The 24,439-nt window shown below is 26.3% G+C and overlaps 1 protein-coding gene across 1 annotated transcript in view; it reads left to right on the top strand.

The window, feature by feature from the left end:
* The window catches only part of LOC111637399 (F-box only protein 11-like), a 109,847-nt gene that overhangs the window by 42,530 nt on the left and 42,878 nt on the right, over window positions 1-24,439 (top strand). Inside the window, exons 2-5 of the mRNA XM_023382877.1 lie at window positions 19,746-19,964; window positions 20,157-20,304; window positions 20,434-20,563; window positions 23,994-24,074. Of these exons, the coding sequence (XP_023238645.1) occupies window positions 19,746-19,964; window positions 20,157-20,304; window positions 20,434-20,563; window positions 23,994-24,074 (578 nt within the window). The remainder of the gene's footprint in view (window positions 1-19,745; window positions 19,965-20,156; window positions 20,305-20,433; window positions 20,564-23,993; window positions 24,075-24,439) is intronic.

Genomic DNA, 24,439 nt, shown 5'->3' with positions numbered 1-24,439 from the left:
TTTTAAATCTAATACCTAATTAATTTGATAGAAATGAATATATATTTTTAAGTCATAAAAGTAACTCTGAAATCTATTGGGTCATCAGTTGCTACAGTCAAATATCTAATACAGCAATTATCAATATAATGATAAACCTCTATAATGAAGAGAAATATAATTTTCTATGCAATTTGTATTAAACTTTATCACAACACCGTGAAAATACAAAAATATACACCCGTAAACCTTTTATGGTGCGACATTAAATAAAAAGTAAAAGTTCACAAAAACGTTTTCGAACCGACATAAGGTTCTTCATCAGGTGAAATAATGGAAATTGTAAAAATTATTCAATGGAAAACATAAAAATTTGAAAAAGTCTTGATTATTGAATTTTATGATAATTCATGCGACTGTCATCATCATAAGATTCGATAATCAAGACTCTTTCAAATTTTTATGTTTTCCATCGAATAATTTTTACGATTTCTGTTATTTCACATGATGAAGAACCTTACGTCAGTTCAAAAACGTTTTTGTGAACTTTTTCTTTTCATTTAATGTCGCACCGTAAAAGGTTTGTGGGTGTATACAATTTGTATTAACTTAATATAAAATTCTTGATTGAAGAATATCCTTTATTGCAGTAAATCTGTTTAATAATAGCATTTTTTAATGTACTTGTAAAATACATAGTAGATTGGGTGATTGGTTAACTAACATAATTTGTTCCAAGACCATGTTCATTACCCAAATTGTTCATTAACCAATTATTAATTTAACATAGGTTCTTGTGGGACTTTGATTAATTTGTTCTAGAGACCCCAAAAAAAATAAATAAAAATTATATACTTTCTTACTATGTTTATTTATTTGTAATAATAATATATACATATATAGTCTTGAATTTTTATCAGTCATGTTTTTTTCCCATTTATGGGGCATTAAAGAATCTGTCCCATGTCAATTGTTTTTCCTCTTTGGGATTTTTCAGAAGTAATTAATAGCATTGTCATAGAGACCCCAAGCCAGTTATCCTGAACCTGGCTTGGATGCCATTCTAAGACTGTTATTCTGACAACCTCTCATGTCTTCAAAAGATCTTTAATAGCAGATGTCTGCATTGGTCCTCTTTTTCAGAAGAAAACATATCTCACTGAAATTCTTGGTTCTTCATTCAAGAGTTCTTGGGGTTCTTCTGACATCAGATCAGTTTCAGGATCCATTAGGAGCTCTTCAATGTCATCTTCATTCACCTCCAATTTGAAATCTCTAGCAGTTGTCACAGTTTCATCCATAATTTTAGTGATATTATCTTTATCTCCCTGAATGTAGGAGAGAGAGAGCTTTTGCCAAGTGTCATTGAATGACTTCTGACCACACCTTTTGAATGAGTCTTCTGACCATACTTTTTGAATGAATCAGATAGCTTCAAGAATATCAAATTTTTCTTTTCAAAACTTTTTTTAATGTTATTGTTGAGGAGAACCAGCATGCTTCAAAACATCTTGAATTCTATCTCCTCATGTGATAAATATGGAGTTTTTCTTCAGTTCTCCAAAAATTTCTCTAGCTTTCTCTTGAATGATAGTCATACTAGTTACATCTCTTTTCATTTCCTTTTCTTTTATCCAAATTAAAAGCAGTCTGCCCATTTTTTTCATGGATAGCACATCTTTGTTTCTCAGATGTAATTTTTGTTACTCCTTTAGCTGCTTGATCTTCTTGATTATATCTTTCTTAGCTAAGATTGTGCCTACTATAGACTTGTTCAAGCCATACTGTCTAGCAACACCAGACATCTTCTGCCCAATCTCTACCTTGGCTATTATCTTGCTTGGTTTCTTTGGTGAGCACAGTTCTTGACACTCCACTCTTTTTAGGCTCCATAATATTCAGTTTCTTTTTAAATAACAAGTTCAGAAAATTCAGAGAACGGAAATCAACTAGCGCACAAAACATTATTTAAAGTGAAGCTCAGACAGAATTAAAAATTTGATGTTAAAGCATTAATGAATATCCGATGGACAGTTAAATTCTTGCTTTTTGAAAATAAAAAGATGAAAACTTAACAAGTGCTCGACAGTCTCATGAAGACTATAAAAAAATTCTTTGTCGGAAAAGTAAACAAAAGGCTGGAATTACAAGAGAGAATTTCAAAGTTTGGAGGAATATTATCTGATTGGTATTGGGTTGAATGTTGATGTCAACGTCTCCCATACTCCAAAAGGTTTCGAATTTTCACTTGGAAACAAGGGAAGATTAATTGGTATTCATTATTTTAGGTTGCTTCTTATGTTTGTTCTATGAGGTGCTTGTTATCTGAACATGTGTTTATTGTACAAACAAAAATCTTTTGCGAAAGTGTTCATTGTCTGTTTTGTTTACAGTCTGAACTGTTTGTTAACCAATCACAACTGTATTTCCTTTTTCTTACAATGATGATGATGCAATAAATTAAATTTTAATTAATATTAATTCTTCGATCGTTTTTTGGGATCAAAATGTTGGACTCAAATATTATACTCTTTTAATAAAGTGATTGTACTATTAATGTTATTTGAAGTCAGTAAACATCAGTACAGATGAGAAGTGTTGCCAGATTTGATATTTTAGTATTTAAATTTTTTGTTTAATGTTAAAAATTATTACTTTTTGCTTTGTTTAGCTGAAATGTCAGCTTCTGAGCAAAAAAGTTTTTGGCAATATTTAACACTAAAGCTTAACACTTTATGGCACATCTAGTTTTTTCAAGAAGTTATAAATCATGATAAACCTGTGCGTTAGTCAAAACCCAAAATCTACCAGAACCTGATCTTGCAAGATAAAAATAATTGTAACAGCCTCTTTTTTTAGTTTTAGAATTAGTACAATTTGCAACGCTATGACATCACTATATAATTTCTGGGGTAATTTTGTTAAGTTAAATTTATTTAACATAAAGTTCTCCTTACAAAGTGTGCAGAGATGTCTTAGTGTTGCAAATTACACTTAATAAAATAATTAAAAAAGCATTCTCCATAAGAAACTGTATTTTAAAACTAGTTTAGTTTTATTAGTTTATTTTTGCATAGAAAGATTCAGTTTTTGAGTGATATTGGATTCTAATGTTTAAGATATAATGTAGAAATAATATGCAATAAAATTATTTAAATTCTGTACTAGAGGAGACGACTAATACTATTTTTTCTGTTGTAACATTATCTACCTTTGTAGAAATAATATTAATCGTTGTTCGACAATGTTAAATGAGAAAGGAGTTTTTTTTTTTTTAAACGCTCACTAAAACAATTAATCTTTCTACATTTTTTTTTCTGTTTTGCTAATATTGTTACAAAAGAATTTGACAATATTCTTTTTAAATATTTTGCAGTAATAATTTTAATTTTTGTAATGATGCTCCTTTATGGTACTATTGTTTTATATTTAAGTTATTTAACTAAAATTTTTAAATGTGAATGTAATAAATATGAAATTCAAGCTGGTTTGTATTCTACATGTTAGTTTCACTATATNTGTTGTACTCAAATATTATACTCTTTTAATAAAGTGATTGTACTATTAATGTTATTTGAAGTCAGTAAACATCAGTACAGATGAGAAGTGTTGCCAGATTTGATATTTTAGTATTTAAATTTTTTGTTTAATGTTAAAAATTATTACTTTTTGCTTTGTTTAGCTGAAATGTCAGCTTCTGAGCAAAAAAGTTTTTGGCAATATTTAACACTAAAGCTTAACACTTTATGGCACATCTAGTTTTTTCAAGAAGTTATAAATCATGATAAACCTGTGCATTAGTCAAAACCCAAAATCTACCAGAACCTGATCTTGCAAGATAAAAATAATTGTAACAGCCTCTTTTTTTAGTTTTAGAATTAGTACAATTTGCAACGCTATGACATCACTATATAATTTCTGGGGTAATTTTGTTAAGTTAAATTTATTTAACATAAAGTTCTCCTTACAAAGTGTGCAGAGATGTCTTAGTGTTGCAAATTACACTTAATAAAATAATTAAAAAAGCATTCTCCATAAGAAACTGTATTTTAAAACTAGTTTAGTTTTATTAGTTTATTTTTGCATAGAAAGATTCAGTTTTTGAGTGATATTGGATTCTAATGTTTAAGATATAATGTAGAAATAATATGCAATAAAATTATTTAAATTCTGTACTAGAGGAGACGACTAATACTATTTTTTCTGTTGTAACATTATCTACCTTTGTAGAAATAATATTAATCGTTGTTCGACAATGTTAAATGAGAAAGGAGTTTTTTTTTTTTTAAATGCTCACTAAAACAATTAATCTTTCTACATTTTTTTTTCTGTTTTGCTAATATTGTTACAAAAGAATTTGACAATATTCTTTTTAAATATTTTGCAGTAATAATTTTAATTTTTGTAATGATGCTCCTTTATGGTACTATTGTTTTATATTTAAGTTATTTAACTAAAATTTTTAAATGTGAATGTAATAAATATGAAATTCAAGCTGGTTTGTATTCTACATGTTAGTTTCACTATATGACTGAAATTAGAAATTAAACTTGTGCATAATATTGCTGTAGGTATTCAATATATTAAAATAAAAAATAATTTTATTTAATCTTATTTTAACACCAACAAGTAATGTTTTGATGATAAACTGAAAATAACTCAGGAAAATTTTTAATTAAAGAAAATTTATATTTGTAACATTGAAGTAAAAATTTCGCAAATTACACGTTATTATATAATTTGTTAAATTTGTATGGAACACACTTGTGAGTTTTGTAACCTTTGTGTTTGAATTCTTATATATTCTAAATATAGAACATATAAATACATCAACTGTATGCAGGCCTATTAATAGGTCAAAAACATTTGTATAATAATTAAAATTATTTGCTGATGTGAAAGTAAGGAAATTCAGCTTTTGTGAATAGTTTTTTTCGATATATTGAAGAAATCTCAATATCAAGCCTGATATCTGTATCAAAATTTTGGTTTAGCACAGCCTACTTGTGCTCAAAAATATTTCTAGTGAAATAAATGAAATACAAATGTGTTTTCTGTTCTTATATATTTTGTACAATAAAATTTACTTTCTGTATATATTTGTGCTTTTTGGTGCTGAATCTTTTTCCCTGCAAGTTCTGTTTGAATCACAATGTTATCTAATTTCTTTTTTCATAAATTCAAAATAGATAAACTTTATCCAATATTAATTTGGGAATATAATGAATCTAGATATTTTATTATGTATTGCAAAATCTTACCTTTTTCCTGTGATTTCTATTGAAATAATCTATACATGCGATTATTCTCATCTCATGTTAAGTGATAATTTTTTAGTACCCGCTATGCGCTAATCCTAATGAATGTTAGATGACCATAGATGATTATTTCAGTATCTTCCATGATGGATTTTCAGTGCACGTATTGACCTGTTAAAGTCACTCTTACAGATGCATACTTTAATACAATTTCACTCACTTATTTGTAACATTTTTAATTCTTTTGTCTACTTATAAATAAATCTTCTGTGATTTTCTTTTTTGTTTGTTTGTTTGTTTGTTTTTTTTTTTTTTTTTTTTTTTTTTTTTTTTTTTTTTTTTTTTTTTTTTTTTTTTTTTTTTTTTTTTTTTTTTTTTTTTTTTTTTTTTTTTTTTTTTTTTTTTTTTTTTTTTTTTTTTTTTTTTTTTTTTTTTTTTTTTTTTTTTTTTTTTTTTTTTTTTTTTTTTTTTTTTTTTTTTTTTTTTTTTTTTTTTTTTTTTTTTTTTTTTTTTTTTTTTTTTTTTTTTTTTTTTTTTTTTTTTTTTTTTTTTTTTTTTTTTTTTTTTTTTTTTTTTTTTTTTTTTTTTTTTTTTTTTTTTTTTTTTTTTTTTTTTTTTTTTTTTTTTTTTTTTTTTTTTTTTTTTTTTTTTTTTTTTTTTTTTTTTTTTTTTTTTTTTTTTTTTTTTTTTTTTTTTTTTTTTTTTTTTTTTTTTTTTTTTTTTTTTTTTTTTTTTTTTTTTTTTTTTTTTTTTTTTTTTTTTTTTTTTTTTTTTTTTTTTTTTTTTTTTTTTTTTTTTTTTTTTTTTTTTTTTTTTTTTTTTTTTTTTTTTTTTTTTTTTTTTTTTTTTTTTTTTTTTTTTTTTTTTTTTTTTTTTTTTTTTTTTTTTTTTTTTTTTTTTTTTTTTTTTTTTTTTTTTTTTTTTTTTTTTTTTTTTTTTTTTTTTTTTTTTTTTTTTTTTTTTTTTTTTTTTTTTTTTTTTTTTTTTTTTTTTTTTTTTTTTTTTTTTTTTTTTTTTTTTTTTTTTTTTTTTTTTTTTTTTTTTTTTTTTTTTTTTTTTTTTTTTTTTTTTTTTTTTTTTTTTTTTTTTTTTTTTTTTTTTTTTTTTTTTTTTTTTTTTTTTTTTTTTTTTTTTTTTTTTTTTTTTTTTTTTTTTTTTTTTTTTTTTTTTTTTTTTTTTTTTTTTTTTTTTTTTTTTTTTTTTTTTTTTTTTTTTTTTTTTTTTTTTTTTTTTTTTTTTTTTTTTTTTTTTTTTTTTTTTTTTTTTTTTTTTTTTTTTTTTTTTTTTTTTTTTTTTTTTTTTTTTTTTTTTTTTTTTTTTTTTTTTTTTTTTTTTTTTTTTTTTTTTTTTTTTTTTTTTTTTTTTTTTTTTTTTTTTTTTTTTTTTTTTTTTTTTTTTTTTTTTTTTTTTTTTTTTTTTTTTTTCTTCAACAGCCTTTACAGGTAGTGTTGCCACCTTTTTGAAAATCGCTGACCTGGACAGCAGGTCAGGTTTGTTCGAACAGAAGTTCCTGGCGCATGCACAATGTCATTTTACAATACGAAGAATAACGTGCATGGTGGTTCTAAATCAGTTAGGGACTCTGCACTTGCATAGGAGTAACCTAAATTAAGAAAGAACAGGTACAGATGACAAAAAAATGTCGATGACAGGTTGCACACCACACGTTGGCGTAAACAGACTAAGGCCAAGACTCCACTAGTGTAAAAATAGGCGTAAAACCCATCGCCATAAAAGCTTTTAATCACATGGCCATGATAATTTATGCCTGAGCGGGACGTAAAACCAGCATAAAAGCGAGTTGAGCAGTGTTCAACTTTTGATATGAATACGGCCGTAAAACAGTACCATCCACCAATCAGAAGTCAGTGAAATCTAGGTCATTGTGACACGGTGTGAAAATGGCAGCTTTTGTGTACGTTCCCTTGTGGCTACTCTAGAATAGATCTGGTAAGATTTATCGAAAACGTTTGAAAGTATTCGTGTATCTACAACAAGAAGCATCCCAATTATAATAATGGATGCCTAAAACATGCGATATGGATGGCCAAAGGAAAATCCGTCAATTTAGAGGAGTACATAATGAAAAAAGTTTATAAAAGTTAAGCTTATAAGTGCTGTATATTATCTTAATTAATAATACGATAATAAAAGATAATATAGTAAAAATAATATCTTTACTTTCATATATTTGTCATTATAGTACAAAAAAATCTCATAGAATATAATCTTTGTCTTTATAACTTCAATAGTACCATCTCCGTAAAAACTTCACTAGCTGGACCTCCACTGCAATCCAGATGCAAACACAAATAGGTCATGTGATGAAAAGTTTTTACGGCAAAGGTTTTTACACCTGTTTTTATGCTAGTGGAGTCTCAGCCTAACATGGCAGAATTGCAGATGAGTTTCAGTGAGTGTGAGTTCTTTTGCTGTTAAAATAGTGTAAATTTGTAAAAATATTTGCAAGAACTTTGTTTNGGTAAGATTTATCGAAAACATTTGAAAGTATTCGTGTATCTACAAGAAGCATCCCAATTATAATAATGGATGCCAAAAACATGCGATATGGATGGCCAAAGGAAAATCCGTCAATTTAGAGGAGTACATAATGAAAAAAGTTTATAGAAGTTAAGCTTATAAGTGCTGTATATTATCTTAATTAATAATACGATAATAAAAGATAATATAGTAAAAATAATATCTTTACTTTCATATATTTGTCATTATAGTACAAAAAAATCTCATAGAATATAATCTTTGTCTTTATAACTTCAATAGTACCATCGCCGTAAAAACTTCACTAGCTGGACCTCCACTGCAATCCAGATGCAAACACAAATAGGTCATGTGATGAAAAGTTTTTACGGCAAAGGTTTTTACGCCTGTTTTTATGCTAGTGGAGTCTCAGCCTAACATGGCAGAATTGCAGATGAGTTTCAGTGAGTGCGAGTTCTTTTGCTGTTAAAATAGTGTAAATTTGTAAAAATATTTGCAAGAACTTTGTTNCAAAGAATAACGTGCATGGTGGTTCTAAATCAGTTAGGGACTCTGCACTTGCATAGGAGTAACCTAAATTAAGAAAGAACAGGTACAGATGACAAAAAAATGTCGATGACAGGTTGCACACCACACGTTGGCGTAAACAGACTAAGGCCAAGACTCCACTAGTGTAAAAATAGGCGTAAAACCCATCGCCATAAAAGCTTTTAATCACATGGCCATGATAATTTATGCCTGAGCGGGACGTAAAACCAGCATAAAAGCGAGTTGAGCAGTGTTCAACTTTTGATATGAATACGGCCGTAAAACAGTACCATCCACCAATCAGAAGTCAGTGAAATCTAGGTCATTGTGACACGGTGTGAAAATGGCAGCTTTTGTGTACGTTCCCTTGTGGCTACTCTAGAATAGATCTGGTAAGATTTATCGAAAACGTTTGAAAGTATTCGTGTATCTACAACAAGAAGCATCCCAATTATAATAATGGATGCCTAAAACATGCGATATGGATGGCCAAAGGAAAATCCGTCAATTTAGAGGAGTACATAATGAAAAAAGTTTATAAAAAAGTTAAGCTTATAAGTGCTGTATATTATCTTAATTAATAATACGATAATAAAAGATAATATAGTAAAAATAATATCTTTACTTTCATATATTTGTCATTATAGTACAAAAAAATCTCATAGAATATAATCTTTGTCTTTATAACTTCAATAGTACCATCTCCGTAAAAACTTCACTAGCTGGACCTCCACTGCAATCCAGATGCAAACACAAATAGGTCATGTGATGAAAAGTTTTTACGGCAAAGGTTTTTACACCTGTTTTTATGCTAGTGGAGTCTCAGCCTAACATGGCAGAATTGCAGATGAGTTTCAGTGAGTGTGAGTTCTTTTGCTGTTAAAATAGTGTAAATTTGTAAAAATATTTGCAAGAACTTTGTTTCACCGTAATTTCACAATTTCTATGAAATTTCCAGACAAAATTAATAGTTCACCCGGACAGTGAGTCAATTCCTGGACTGTCCGGGTGAAAACCAGATGAGTGGTAACACTACAGGTTTCAAATGGTTTAGTTCTTTCTTTCACTAAAAATATAATAAAATTATATATGTTATAGTATTCCAACAAGTGTAAATTTAATATAGTTTTTTCATATCATTCTTTATTGTTAATGTCATATTGTTTGTTAATTGTTAGTATTGTTCTCACATTTACTTGAAAATCTGAGAACACTGTTGGACCTCAAGTTTCTTAATGCTAACACAGTTGATAGCTATTTTTCCTTTTTTTTAAGTGTTGATTAACACTTCTGTGTTAAAATTATGGTTAAAATTAACATGTTAAATATTAATGAATCTTGAAACATCATTGTGCATTTCCGTCACATATGAATTACAGGATATTGTTTACAATGCATTAATTTTTAGAAATCATTCTCTTATTAAATAAATGTTTTTAAATTTCAGAACAACATTATATTTGTTACATTTGTTTTGTTTTCCATTTTATTCAAATAAGACATTTTTCCTCATAGAAAGGTTATGTGCACAGTGTTACAGGTCACCTGTCCAATACTCATTCGTATAAAAATAAAACACAAATCTATGTGCAAGATTTGTGTAAAAAAACAATAATGCTAACAATGGTTGTTACATTAGAGCAAAATCTAAGTTACGTAAGGTATTTATCAACAGAGAACTAATTTAAGAAGACTAACCAGATGTAAAACTGATTATGAGTGAAAGAAATAGAAAAAAAAAAATTTTTCCAGGTCCATCAAACAAAAAATTTAAAAAAATACTCCCTGAATTGACCACAAACACCTTATGTCATATATGACAAATGATATCTGATGATAGTGATGGTGATGATAACCAATGGATTTGTATTCACTGCAACCTGATACAGGCCCCTAGAAGTAGCAGAAAATGTTCGTTCTAATAAAGGAATGATGTTGGAAAAGTGGAAGGTGTCTTTTATTATATTCCTATTGTGAAATTTATGAGGTAGTGTATATGGAAAGATTACTTCAAGATTATAATAACTCAGAAAAAATTTGTTAATTTAGACAGGGTTTTGCTTGGCTTGAAACATGTATCTGTAATATGGAATAGAAAATTTAAAAGATAAATTTTCTATTCTATACCCAAACCCAATTTTGGAAATATTATTCATTACAAAGAATGAACAGATTGCCCCCTCTCCTTTCTCTTTCCAAGAACTAGGTGCAACACAGCTGTGACCTATTTTCAATCATCCCTCTTCAGTTTTTAAAACAAAATCATAAACACATTTCTAAGAATAGTTATAAAGTATAAAATATTAATGATGCATTAATAATAGGGAGTAGTAGGTGTTTGCTTATGTGTAATGTGTAGCAAATACAAACATCTGGAAATCCAATATATTGGTATTAAGCCAAACAACTACCAGATTATATTTGGCTACTTTTCCACAATTATTTTTAATTAATTTCTAAATATGTTAGTGATATGTGCTGATGATGATATCAGCATGGTTTAATTTATGGTCATGTCTAATGCACCATTTGGAAAAACTGAAGGATTGCCCCTAATGTTTTCTTAAAATTTTCAGATTGCAACTGGAGTCAATCTTTCAATGTTTTACAATAGTTTAAGAAGAATAATGAATAAATAATTAATATCGAGACAAGGTTCAAGAAACAAAGATCTCTGTGATTTAAATCCAAATAAAAACATTGAAATGTAAAAAAAAAAAAAATTGTGCTAAGTAAAAACTTATGACAATTTAGATGACACTCAAAATTTTTCTTGGTAGTTTTTATTTGGTAAAGATAAGCTTGACACTTGGAAATACAGTGGAACCTCGGTATATGACCTTAATCGGTTCCTGATGTTTGGACTTATACCAAATAGGACGTATACCAAACCAACCTTTCCCATAAGAAGTAATGTAAAAATGATTAATTCATTCTTATGAAAAAAAAAATGGCTGGCTTTAAACACCTTGCTTTCCTGGCTAGTTCCTGTTTGATTTTTCATGAGATCAGCATGCATCTTTTTAGCTTTCTCGCAAATAATTGTTTCTGATATGCTATCGCCAGCACACTGTTTTTCAGTTATCCAAAGCAAAAGCAATTTCTCAACATGATCTAATGTCTTTGATCTCTGGTTAGAAATTGATTTAACCCCTTTCGAAATGTTAGCAGATTTAATAATGTCTTTATTTTTCACGATTGTCTATATTGTCGTTCATGGAATATGGTATGCAACAGTTAAATCTCGAACACGCATGCCATCTTCGTATTTCTCAACAATCTCTTTTTTCAGTTCCATTGTGATTGTAGTAATTTTTTTAGTTTTCTGTTGCTTTTAATTTGCCTTTTTGCAATTCATGATTAATAATAATAAAATTTTACTTACAAATTAAAATCAGAAGAAATTGAACAAAGTTATAAACCGTGGCATCGTGAACATCTAGTCTGGTCTAGTACACCAATAGTGCTACTTGTTTGTAAATGGCATGTATAATTGAATTAAGTCGTATACCAAACAAAATTTGTTTCATCCAAACAGGACTTATTCTGAATTGGACATATTCTAAAGCAGACGTATACTGAGGTACCACTGTATAGAAAAGAATAATTTGGATAAAAATCATGTGGGTATCCTTCCAAGCACCACACTTACTTTTACCAAAGAAAAACTCCTAAGAAAAATTTTGACTGTCATTTAAATTGTCGTAAGTTTTTACTTTGTGCAATTTTTTGTACATTTCAGATGTTGATGTTTACTTTGGTCAGCACTTGTTGACTGTCATGGGCAGTTGCCGAGCACCAATCAACATGCTACCAACTGAATATGCTGCCACCAAATGCTTTCAATATTCATTTCAGTCAGTACCGACTGACACTTTCAATACACTGTTTAGAAAAATCATTATAAACAGTTCTAATTTGCATAAATTTCAGCTTTTGTTATTGATGTATGCTATTATTTTATTCATGATAAAATATTGAATGATTAATAATTAATAAAATTATCCATCTCATCATTCAGCATTAAGTCTTGAATAAGATGATTGAGACACTAAAATTAGCAAAGATTAATTTAAAACTTTTAAAAAAGTAATAAAAATTATAAAATTAGGGGAAAATGTTGTTGATAGTAATTTTAAACTTTTTAATTTTATAATACATTAGTTATGTCATTCCCCCAATGAGCTGCACTCTAGTTTTGAGTATATTCTGGATTAATATGGCAGTCTGCATCATGTAAATGTGTAAAACTTAAAAAACTAAAATTTAACTGCTTAATAAATATAACAAAATGTGGAAGTTTCTTTTTAAAGAACTAAATATAATTTTTAAGAATGTTTGTTAATTTTAAATATAGAAAAATCTCTTTACAGTTAAGAAGCCAAATATTTTACATTCAATATTAAATATAGATTTATTTCATATCTAATTATTAAATTAGCCATATTACAACCCTATAATTTAGCAGTTCATGTGGTTTTAATTAATCTGATTAGTGGAGTTGTTTTTATTTAAATTTTTTCTTAGTTAAAAAAAAAACATGTATGAGCAACAAATGCTCATTAAAGTAATTTAAAAAATAGTTGTTCAGCTGTACATCATTAATGACTCACATTTTGATGCTTATTTGATGTTGATTTTACTTAAAAACTAATAATACAATATTCTTTAAATAAAATTACCACAAAACTGGATAAGCTTCTGTAAAATAATGACAACACTACCAAAAATCTGGTAACTGAACATTAAACCTGAAGATAACTCTTGTAAATGGTAGAAAACATTAGTTTTTAATTGAAAAACTAATGTTTTCTGTTGTTTTACAATGGTCATCGTAAGGTTTTAAAGTTCAGTTGCTGGATTTTTTGTTTGTAGTTGTTATTTTGCAGTGTTTTTAATATCAATTCTGACATATCAGGTCACAAACTGTTAATGTCAAGAAATCTTTTAAGAATGTAAAAATGGATTAAATAAAATAATTACGGTTATAAGAAATGTTGTCATAGTTTAATTAATAAGATATAATAATATAAATCGAGTAGTTTTCAAACTAAATTAAACAAAATGGGGAGAATGGTTGTCATAAAAATTATTCTTATTGTTTAAAATTCAAATTAAAATATAAGCAAACAAAATGGTTTCAAGTCACATTTTTTTACAGCAAAATTTAATTCAAATGAAAAAACCATACATTTAATTAATTATACATATCAGAAAGTATTAAATATCTTGAATCACTAATGAGTCAAGTAACTGGCAAAATTTTTCATTTTATAAACAAAATTGTAACAGAAAGAAGCAAAATAGAAAAATAAAAGAAAATTGTTTACAGTATATGTAAACAAGACAAACATACCCAAGCTAAATATTTGAAGTTAAAAAATGTTTAATTTGATTATCATCTTGTTATATTGAGTAGGAAAGCTTTATCATTAAAAGATTTAAAAGAAATCATTATTAGAGGAAAGTAAATGTAATATCAATAAAGCAGATATCAAAATTTGTATTTTGGAAAAAGAGTGAGTAAAAATGAGTAAATAATAAAAAGTTTTTTTTTCTTAAATTGTTAAAAACTAAAATCATTACTGAAATGTTGTAAAAGTTTCTATGATCAAAGCTAACCCAAGCTATATTAACTTAAATTTCCAAGAAATTTTGAAACTCAATGAAGAAATTTCCTTCCATGTAATTATCTAATAAAATGACTAGTCTCTAATTCAAATCTGAATATATTCGAGGTGATTTTCTTTAATTATTAAAGAAGCAATGGTCATTATCACTTATGAAGTTAAAATTCTAAGCTGAATTGTAATTATTTTATCTTTCCTTTTTTTTTAATAATATGTGTGTTTCCTTTTTGATAATTGTCATATCTATTAACAGAAGCAGTTATGAGGATAGGAACAATTAAGTTTAATAGTTTTAAATGTTTCCAATTGACAGCATTCTTTGGAGACTTTTTATTGTATTGATTTTATTTGTATAACATATATTTTGTTTATACTATATAATCTTTAGAATATTCTACATTTTAAAATATAATATAAACTCCAGTAAATTATAAAATTTGAAGATTCACATGAGAATTTTAAGTTATACTCTTGCATTTTTGTTTCTTTAATATTTAATTGTTAATGTTTAACAGTATCAATTCTGTTCTGACTATAAACTTTTATTTTTAGACATTTATATTAAAAATAATGGTGCCTGTATAGCTTTGTTTCTTTATTCATTCTAATACTAAAAAACTGAATTTATTTTTATGTAGGGTAAAGTAAAATAAATAATTATATTTTATTTTACTTGATTTAGAATTTTTAGAAAAACTTCTTACTTTCGTAATGCTATGATATATGCAATTTCTCCTGAATTTTTTATTTATTTATTAATAAATGATTATATTAATTTGTCATAAAAAATCCTCTTATTTATCAATAGTTGTTATATCAAGGAAGAATAATAATAATTTATTTCACTGAAGATTGAAATGAAAATAAAATATATGCTAGTACTTTGAAAAAGTTTTATTGTTGCAAAATAAGTAAATATGAAATTAAAAAACTCAGTTAAGTATGTTGTTTATTGATTAAACTACTTGGAGCTCAATTGATTGCTGCCTTGTCAGTTTTGGTGAATAATTACTTTAATTTGAACAGTTACTAATTTTGTCATATTTGACAAAATTAGTAACTGTTTCAATTCAATTTTTTCTTCTATTTTATTCAATTGATTTTTAAGACAATAGTGGATAGTGTCAAAATAGTCTTTTAGACTATTGACACTATCCTCCATCAATTCAGTTATTGCTATAAATTGGTAGATAATATTACTATTATTATCTACTAATTTATAAAGAAGAATTTTCTTTGTAAATTCTCTCTGTAAGTCTAAGAGGACATTCACATTCACAAATAATCAATAAATAAAATCTTATAGTCTCATTGTCAAATATGATATATATATATAAGTGAAAGTCAACTGAAATTAGTGAAGTTTTTGTAAAGTTAACTTAAAACTTTGTAAAGTTAATATTAACTTACATGAAATATTTGAATAGAAGCAGATTTATTGATGAATTGGTATCCCATTAAAATGGTTCATTTTAGTGGAGATATCAGATTTTTGGATATCGGATAAATGTGAAATTTAAAATTGTGTTCAAAGAGTTTTGAAATTGTTTAAAATAATTTTTTCAAAAATTGTGAAAATATCAATACTTTTAATTCAAAATTTCACTTCTTTAAATAAGTTAATAATAATAATAATAATAATTCATTTTATTTTCTGCTTTTCTGTAGTCTTTTTTAAAGATTTGCAACATATACTTTATTAACTGAGCATTAGCGTATTTAAGGTTTTTATTATATAATTATAACCAAATATCTAAAAGCTGAATTTCTTTCAGGTTATATATAATTAAGCTATCTAGTTTTTCAGATATGTGGTTTATGATTTGGGCCTAGTTATTTGTGTATAGTTAATTATAGTTTATTTTTTAATTTGTAATACACAAACATCTCAAAACCTGATTATATTAGTAATATGCCAAGTGACTGTTGTATGAAATTGCGGAGAAGTAGCTTGATTTAATACAGCTGTCATTTGACATATTAATTTGTAATTATGGCATTTTTATAACCATGCCATCATAAATATAAACAAATATATACTGATCATACAAGTTGTACTATTCACTTTACTAATTACATTCCTGATGTTGGTCATTAATAAAAATGTTGAACAATTTACAAATAAAGTAAAATTAAGAGGATTTTTATAATTGACATAAATAAAATTTAATTAAGTATGTAACAAAAGTTTTCATAAGAAAATTTAGGTAAAAGTTTTCTCCTTTATAGTATAATAAAAAAAATTAGATGATAATGAGTGATTTATTATGTGGAATATGTTCATATAAAATTAAGTTATTACTTGTTATCTGCTTTCCCCCTTTTGTATGATTGAAATTGAATCAATAAAATTAAAAGAGAGCTTGAAATACAAATGGAACAATTCTTTATTTTATGAGAAAGCAGTTGACCAAGGTATGTTTTACATTACATGTTCAAGTGTAACTGTGCGACATGAGATGTCAAACAAAATAAGTGTTCAGGTTCCGAATGAATTACCCTGTACATAAATAACACTAATTTTTCTTTTTCAGTTTAAAAAACTAATTTAAAAAATATATTATTTTTACAAACCTATAACCAGCGTGAAATATGTTCAATTGCTTACGCTAACGTTTTCAGATCCCACTGGATCCTTCATTAGGCTATGTTCCATTCGTAACGATCCGTTAGAATGCCAGCTGTCTTTGGAACTAAATTTCAAATATCGTATTTCGGGTTCCATTTGGAATTACGTGCCTTCTAACTCGAAACTCCAGTTGCTATGTAACGATCTTCTGCTTGTATGTCAGATTATGTATTTTTATGAATAAATTTGTTTGAGCGTGTCGGAAGTCAGAGAAAATGCGTGTAGCTATTTTTAACTTATTACAAGTACCGATGTCATTTTAATTTGAATCTCCCTTCTGTATTAAGGCTTGCCACGCCAAAGATAACGTGATTTTATCTTTGGAATTAATGGAGGTTGATGAGTCGTAGGCTTTGCATATTTCTATTTGTTCTAACCATCTGAGTTGGTCCACATATGACGTTGTGATAAGGAGTTTGGCTCTCGCGAAGTCCGCAGATATTTCCGGATCCGATGCATATACAGATAAAGCAGTGGTACATCTGTTGTGTATAATGTCCTTTTGGTGTTCCTTCTATCTTACTCCAACCACTCTTTTCGTGGCTCCAATGTATACTAATTCTCTGTCGCATCTATGGTCAGTGAGCGGCACTGCATACTGGGGTGTATGCAGTGCCGCTCACTGACATAAACTTTCTACAAATCTATAACCAGCGTGAACATATTTCACGCTGGTTATAGGTTTGTAGAAAGTTTATTATTGTATTCTTCCGGCGTGTGTCGATTATTTATTTATATATATTATTTTTGTTATTGTTCAATAAATAACAAACAATTAGAAGATTAAGTTAAATAAAACAGACACCTTAACAAACTCCAGCACAGTTTTATAATAGAGAATGTTTTTAATCCCTTTGATGGATCTGCTTCATTGTGCAAACATGAAAACAAACAAACATTGGCAATTTAAATGAGACCATAAAAGAGTGTACAGTGGTCACCTGTTCAACTACAAATTTTGAATCGTAGGGAATAAAGTAAAAGTAAGATACGAACAAAAACTATGTATTATTCACATATTCTACAAAATTAAAAATAAAATATAAATGAAATAAACATGCATCCATCATAGACCTACTTTTCAGGTTATATTTCATACAAAGATTTCTAGGTAGAGGATAATGAGTTTGCATCATGGAAGTTGAGGCATCCTTGAACTAAATTTGTATATTTCAAGGAATTCCAATTGCTTTAGATTATATATAATTTCTTTACTGTATCTGTATAAATTGATTATCAGTTGTATGATCTCAGAGTCTTGCCATAGAATCTTTACATAGGCTTCATTGCATAAATGGAAGAGCAGTATTGATTATGCCCTTTCTTATAGCCCATTTGTGTTCCATCATTCTACTGCCAAGATTCCTGGTTGTGGCTCCTACATGTGTTGAATCTGTATTTTGTGCATTTGTAGAATAGGATAACATGTTTGAGAGTAGAACAGAAATATTTTTAAAGAGAATGAAATTTCAAGACTTTCCAAAAATAAAATTACATCAAATTAGTTATGATCAGATCATCACTATCAAAAATAAAAAGGAATTGATGAAAAAGGATTAAAGAAGTAATGTATATAGAGTCTCTGTTGACACAACTGGGAAGATAACCTGTACTTTTGGTGATAGAATCAAAAAGCTTCAGGGATATTTTAAATGAAAAAGCTAACACCTTGCAGGAAAAAGCAGATGTTTGCGATTTATTGTAGTTCTTTGGCAATCCTTAAAGGAATATCTATTACTAGTAGCATTAACTGTTCTGAATAGTGAGTATAAAAATATCAGCTTAAAGCTGTGGATATAGTTTTTGACATCAGTCATTTAATACAAAAAATTTAGAAGTATAAACATTTAAAATATAATACAGTAATTTAATTTTGTCAATTGTTTTTACATTTAATATTTCGTAGTTTAAATTTGTTTTTAGAAATTTTTGAAATCTGAATGTTTCTTAAAAATATTCTAATTTTAAATATGTTGGCCTCTTTATTATTTTATTACTTTCAAGCTGTTGATTTTGATACATATAATATCTCAAACTTTTAATCCAAATAAACTAAAAAGCCTTCTTGAATGGTTTAATTTTTAGTTTTTATGATTTTTGTGAAAAAAATGGAGTTTAATGTTACAAATAATCAAATAATATTTAGTATGTTGTAATTCTCATATACAAATATCCAGTTAGATTATTTCTCAGTAGATATTACAATAATTTTTATCAATGAAAATTGCAAGTCATCACCACAACAAATTTATTTGTAATCAGTTAATTTAACGATGATTCAAAGATGATAGCTTATGAAATACAAATATATTTTTTTTAATTTCCAGAAAAGATTTGCATCAGATTTTTATAGTTGGATTAACTATTAGATTAGAATTATTGGCTAATTAATTACAGTTATTCTTTTATATTCCTATATAATTACAAAGTTAAATATTAACAAAAGTAAGTATATAATCTCATGAATGATGTTAGATAGATGAAAATTGAGACTAGATATGGATAGCTTTAACTGTATATAAACTTCTGGTCTTGATTAGAAGTTGCATGATTTGTTTTTTAATTAAAAGATGATTAAAAATTGCAGCTTGGCATTATGACAATGTCACAATAAATAATTGCTCATTAAAATTAATATCCTTATAATACTTCATCTCTGCCCTTAATAATACTTTTTGTATTTTTTATTTTATATCATTATGTATAATAGTTATACATAAAAAGTTATTTGATTTCTATATTTAATTGGATTGACTTTTTTTATTTACAATATCTAATTTTATCATAATTATGTAATCTAGTTGGCATTAAAATCCTAGGATTATTTTATTAACTCAGATGATGTCTGAGTTAATATTATATTCATTATCTTAGACAATATTATGTGTTAGTGCACAGTAATATTAACGGTAAATTTAAAAAAGTTTAATTACCTCAGCAATAATAAGTTAATATATTTTAGATATTAAAGGTTTTGTTAATTATATGAAGTGGAAGGTGGAAAAATAAGAAATAATATATTCTGCAGTTAACTAGTTTATATTGAATATTTAAAATAATTAAAATAAGAACTTACTGCTTTAAGAACTTANTTTCTAAAATCATATTTCGGTGGAAAAATAAGAAATAATATATTCTGCAGTTAACTAGTTTATATTGAATATTTAAAATAATTAAAATAAGAACTTACTGCTTTAAGAACTTACATTATACAATTTTTAGTTCCAGAAACAAGCCAGCTAGTTCTTTTCTCTGCAGCAGGACCCAGCACAAGCGGTTTAGGTTCATCTCATCAACCTCCATATGCTCTACGCCGTAAATTATCTTTACAAGAAACTAATAATTCAAGTGCTAGTGGTAGTGCAGAAGCAAGTTGCAGTAATCCTTTAATGCCGCGTAAACGTCAAAGACGAACATATTCTTCTCATTCCCTCCCAGATGGTAAGGATAATCATTTCAATTCTTTTCTTTAATTTTATAAGTGTTTAATTTTGAATGAAATATTTAGTGACATGATAATCAGTTAACTTATACCTATATCTATTTAAGTTTGCAAAATGATTTTAATAAAATTTAAGTAGAAAATTCAAATATGACTTGTTTATAAATGTATATATTGTTTCTTAATTTTAGGAAGTGGGCCAGCAGCTCATTATTTACTGTATGAATTGCCAGATGAAGTTTTATTAACTATTTTCTCATACCTGTTGGAGCAAGATTTGTGTCGAGTTGCCCAAGTATGCAAGCGCTTCCATACAATAAGTAATGACACAGAATTATGGTAAGATATTTACTTATAAATTTTTTTATTAACTAACTACAACATATATATAATTCAATCCTATTTTATCTAATATTGGCTGTTTAAAAAATAGTCCAATATCATTTGATTTATAAATATTATTTTTAGGAAAAACTTGTATCAAAGTGTATATGAATATGATTTGCCACTTTTTAACACTGGACCATGTAAATTTGAATACGTTCAAGTTGAAGAGTGTGATTATGAGAATCCATGGAAAGAGAGTTTTAAACAATTGGTAAGAAAATTTTACTTCATTTAAAAAATATATAAATCAAAATAAATTAATATTTATATTGGCAGTGTAAATTTAGTTGCTTTGTAGTGAATCAAAATATCTACAATATAATTTTGTATTAGAAACATTAATGCCTCAGTTTATAAATTATATTGCTGCATTTTATGTAACAAATTTAGTATACTGTAAGGTCTCTTTTTATGCGGATTATTTTTATGCGATTTTGAAGTTATGCGGTTTGTATTTCATCCAAAAATTTCTTGGACAAACATACATATAGGCTTGTTTACGAAGCCCGCGTATAGACAGTCTCCAAAAATCATGGAACGCTTAAAGCTCACTCCATTTGTTCCACTGACATATAACGTTTATGGATGTAAAGGACAGCTAGATCTGCCTTAATCGCTTTAGTTCCTAGCAATTTTTGGTATAAATGTAATTAAACATAAAAAATACTTAAAACTGAAAAAAAACGAAAGAAATGCGTTAATTTTGAAGAAAAAGCTTCAAAGTTTAACTTCCTTTGTCTCGCCCTTCTGTGAAATTTAACACCGATGAGTCATTGTTTACACTTCTGGATGACCTTGAACACAGCTGGAGTTGGATTTCCCGGGGCATTCTCATAGACGTCGCGGGAGGACAAGGGTTTAAAGTAGGGTGAACACTAGCTGGCCGTATATTTTTAAATATTTTTAAAAAATTTGGAGACTTAAAAAACATTCCAAAAATTCAAAAAAAAATTTCAAAAATGGCCTTAAGGACCGTGTTTTATGTAACGCTATGTAACCTGCCCGAGTTAACTCGGGCGAGGAACTAAAGGGGTTTTAATTAACTCTTCACATCCAGATGTCAGTGATTTGTTTTTAGAGTGAGCTTTTGCAATTCGGGGATTCCCCTTGTACATGATACTTACCATCGACAAGTCGCTATTACATCATTCTGAGTTTCGCATTGAAAGGTATAAACTGTAATTGTTTTGAAATTAAATTTTATTTTAGCAGTATTTTGTTCATTTTTATAATAAGTAGCGACTTTAAATTTTGCTGATTTCAAGTTGCAGTAATAAGCAGCCTATTTCTTTTAATTTCTGCAAACTTTTTTTATGTGGTTTTAAGTTAATTTTAACTCGTTGTTTTGGTTTTATGCGATTTTAGAAAATTATGGAACATATCCCTAGTTTTTCAAGGCAAGTAAAGTCTTTTTTTATGCGAATTTTTTATATGCGCTTTTCTGTAGAACGTATCTACCGCATAAAACGAGACCTTACAGTATCCTTATATATGAAATATATTATTTTTATACAAGTCAACACTATAATTGGAACCTGTTACCAGTGTTCCTCGTGAAAAAACACAGTCTATTACTAACTACAAGATATGATTTGCCACTTTCACAAATTTTGTGAACAGCTTTTCAAGGATTCAAGAAATGCTTAGTTTTTTATAATTTATTTTAATGTTGTAATTGAATTATACTAGTTGTACACAAGTTTTAATATATTTTATATATGGATACACTAAAGTTACTAAAAATGTAGCAATATAATATTTAAAATTATTTAAATTATTAATATTTAAGTTACCAATAAGCTGGAACAGTTGACAATTGACACTAACACAAGCATTTTCAGCAGCATTCGAGTAAAAAAGCTGTTCCACAGATAGATAGAATAAGGATGAACATATTCCAAAATGGAGAAGCATTCAAAACAATATGATGTGATTTTAAAATACTAACATAACTTAAATTATATAAAAATTTGTATAAAAATAAGAAGTTCAACATCACCTTAACACTGGGTGTGAAATTAACACTATAATTGGAACCTGTTACAGGTGTTCCTCATGAAAAAAAAAAAAACAGTATCACAAATGTTTTCAAACTTTTGAATAGTTCTTCCTCGGGTAAAATCTGGTTTTTTTGGACTGTGTTTTTTTTACGAGGAATACTGATAACAGGTTCCAATTATAGTGTAGACTTGTATAAAAATAATGTATATCCTTATATATGAAATATTAAATTTGTTACAAAAAATGTAGCAATATAATATTTAAAATTATTTAAATTATTAATATTTAAGTTACCAATAAGCTGGAACAGTTGACAATTGACACTAACACAAGCATTTTCAGCAGCATTCGAGTAAAAAAGCTGTTCCACAGATAGATAGAATAAGGATGAACATATTCCAAAATGGAGAAGCATTCAAAACAATATGATGTGATTTTAAAATACTAACATAACTTAAATTATATTTGTTACAAAAATTTTATTATTTTGTAGCTGAAATTAAATCTTCGTACGTAAAAGATGTACATGGTGATCTACTCAATTTCTTTGAAAATATGAAAATATATATGTAATACTGTAATTTTGTTATTTTTGCTTATATAAATTAACAAAAATATTTTTTCTGAAAATGTCAAAAATGAATAAACACATTTGCTCCATTTCTTTGTGTGATGTATGTAAAGTGAATGCAATTTGCTCATATGTTATATCAAATATTTTAATGTATGGTTACACATATTATATCATTCATAATTTTAGTTGAAAATAAAACCAGTTATATGGATAAAATTTAAAAATTTATGATAATATTTGTATGTCATTTTAAGTAACTGAATTAATATCAAAATGCATACAAAACATTCTCATTTCTCAAGGAATTAACAAATTGAATTATTCGTAAAATGATTTTAAAAAACAGTCATTAAGTTTAGTAATTAGTAATTGGTCTATTATAAAACTTTTTTTATCTTAATTATTTGTACATTTGCAAGCATATTGATTTAATACTTTCATTTACAAAACAAAGTCTGAATTATATATTAATAATCAAATGACTTATTGCGGTTGTAAAGAGGAAGAGAATCTCTTAATTCACTTGTTTGGATCTTGTCAAGTGATATATCAACTAAAATGTCTTGTACTAGGAGAAGATTTCATGTATAATCATTTGAAAAATGTGGACATGTCAAAAATTACTTTATTTAAGATCTCCTTCTTTTCTAAATCTTTAGAATTTTTGCAATAATTTATCACTATGTATATTAATTAAATAACATTACTGTATATAACCAAATTGTTCCCCATTGTAAGAAATAATTTAAATCAATAAACATTAAATTAAATTAAATAATCAAATGACAAATCCGGATTCATTATCAGGCCATAACTTGACTAATTAATTACAAATATTACATAAAGTCAGACTCATTAATTTAAACTCAGACTTATTTGATTATTGTAGTGTAACATGTATCTAGTATATTCAGTGTGAACTGTTTCAAGTTAGATTAATCACTTTATATGAAGAATTAATTTATGTATTTATATGAAGAACTAATATTTATATATTTTTGATTATCTGAATTTTAATTTCCAGAAAAATGAAATTGCATATTTAATTGAATTTGCTTTATTTCAGTACCGAGGTCTTCATGTCAGACCAGGTTATCAGTCACAATACAACAGTAATCCTGAACATTATAGAGGAAGAAATATAATGGCAAGTATAAATTTGTTATTTCAAATATTAAGTCAGGACATAATATAATTTTTTTTTGTATTTCCATTACATAATAAAATTAATTTACAAATATTAATTTTTATGTACTCTTTTGATGTACATTACCAAAAAACCTACCAAATAGTAACATTTGAATATTATTGAATATACATTTAGTATAAATCTTTTTTCTCTGAACAATTAAAATATTGTCTCAAAATTTTTTGGAAAAATTAGAAGAAAATAACTCAGCCAAAAATTTTAATTAAACTTTTTTTTTAATTCAAAAACATACTAACATAATAAAAGAATATAAGTTGATTATTAATCAACTTATATTCTTTTATTATGTTAGTATGTTTTTG

The sequence above is a fragment of the Centruroides sculpturatus genome, unplaced genomic scaffold (assembly GCF_000671375.1).
Source record: "Centruroides sculpturatus isolate CEXI.00-Female unplaced genomic scaffold, Cexi_2.0 scaffold53, whole genome shotgun sequence".
Classification (NCBI taxonomy): Eukaryota; Metazoa; Arthropoda; class Arachnida; order Scorpiones; family Buthidae; genus Centruroides; species Centruroides sculpturatus.
Note: the sequence above shows the minus strand (reverse complement) of the source record. Positions and strands in the feature narration are given on the sequence as shown.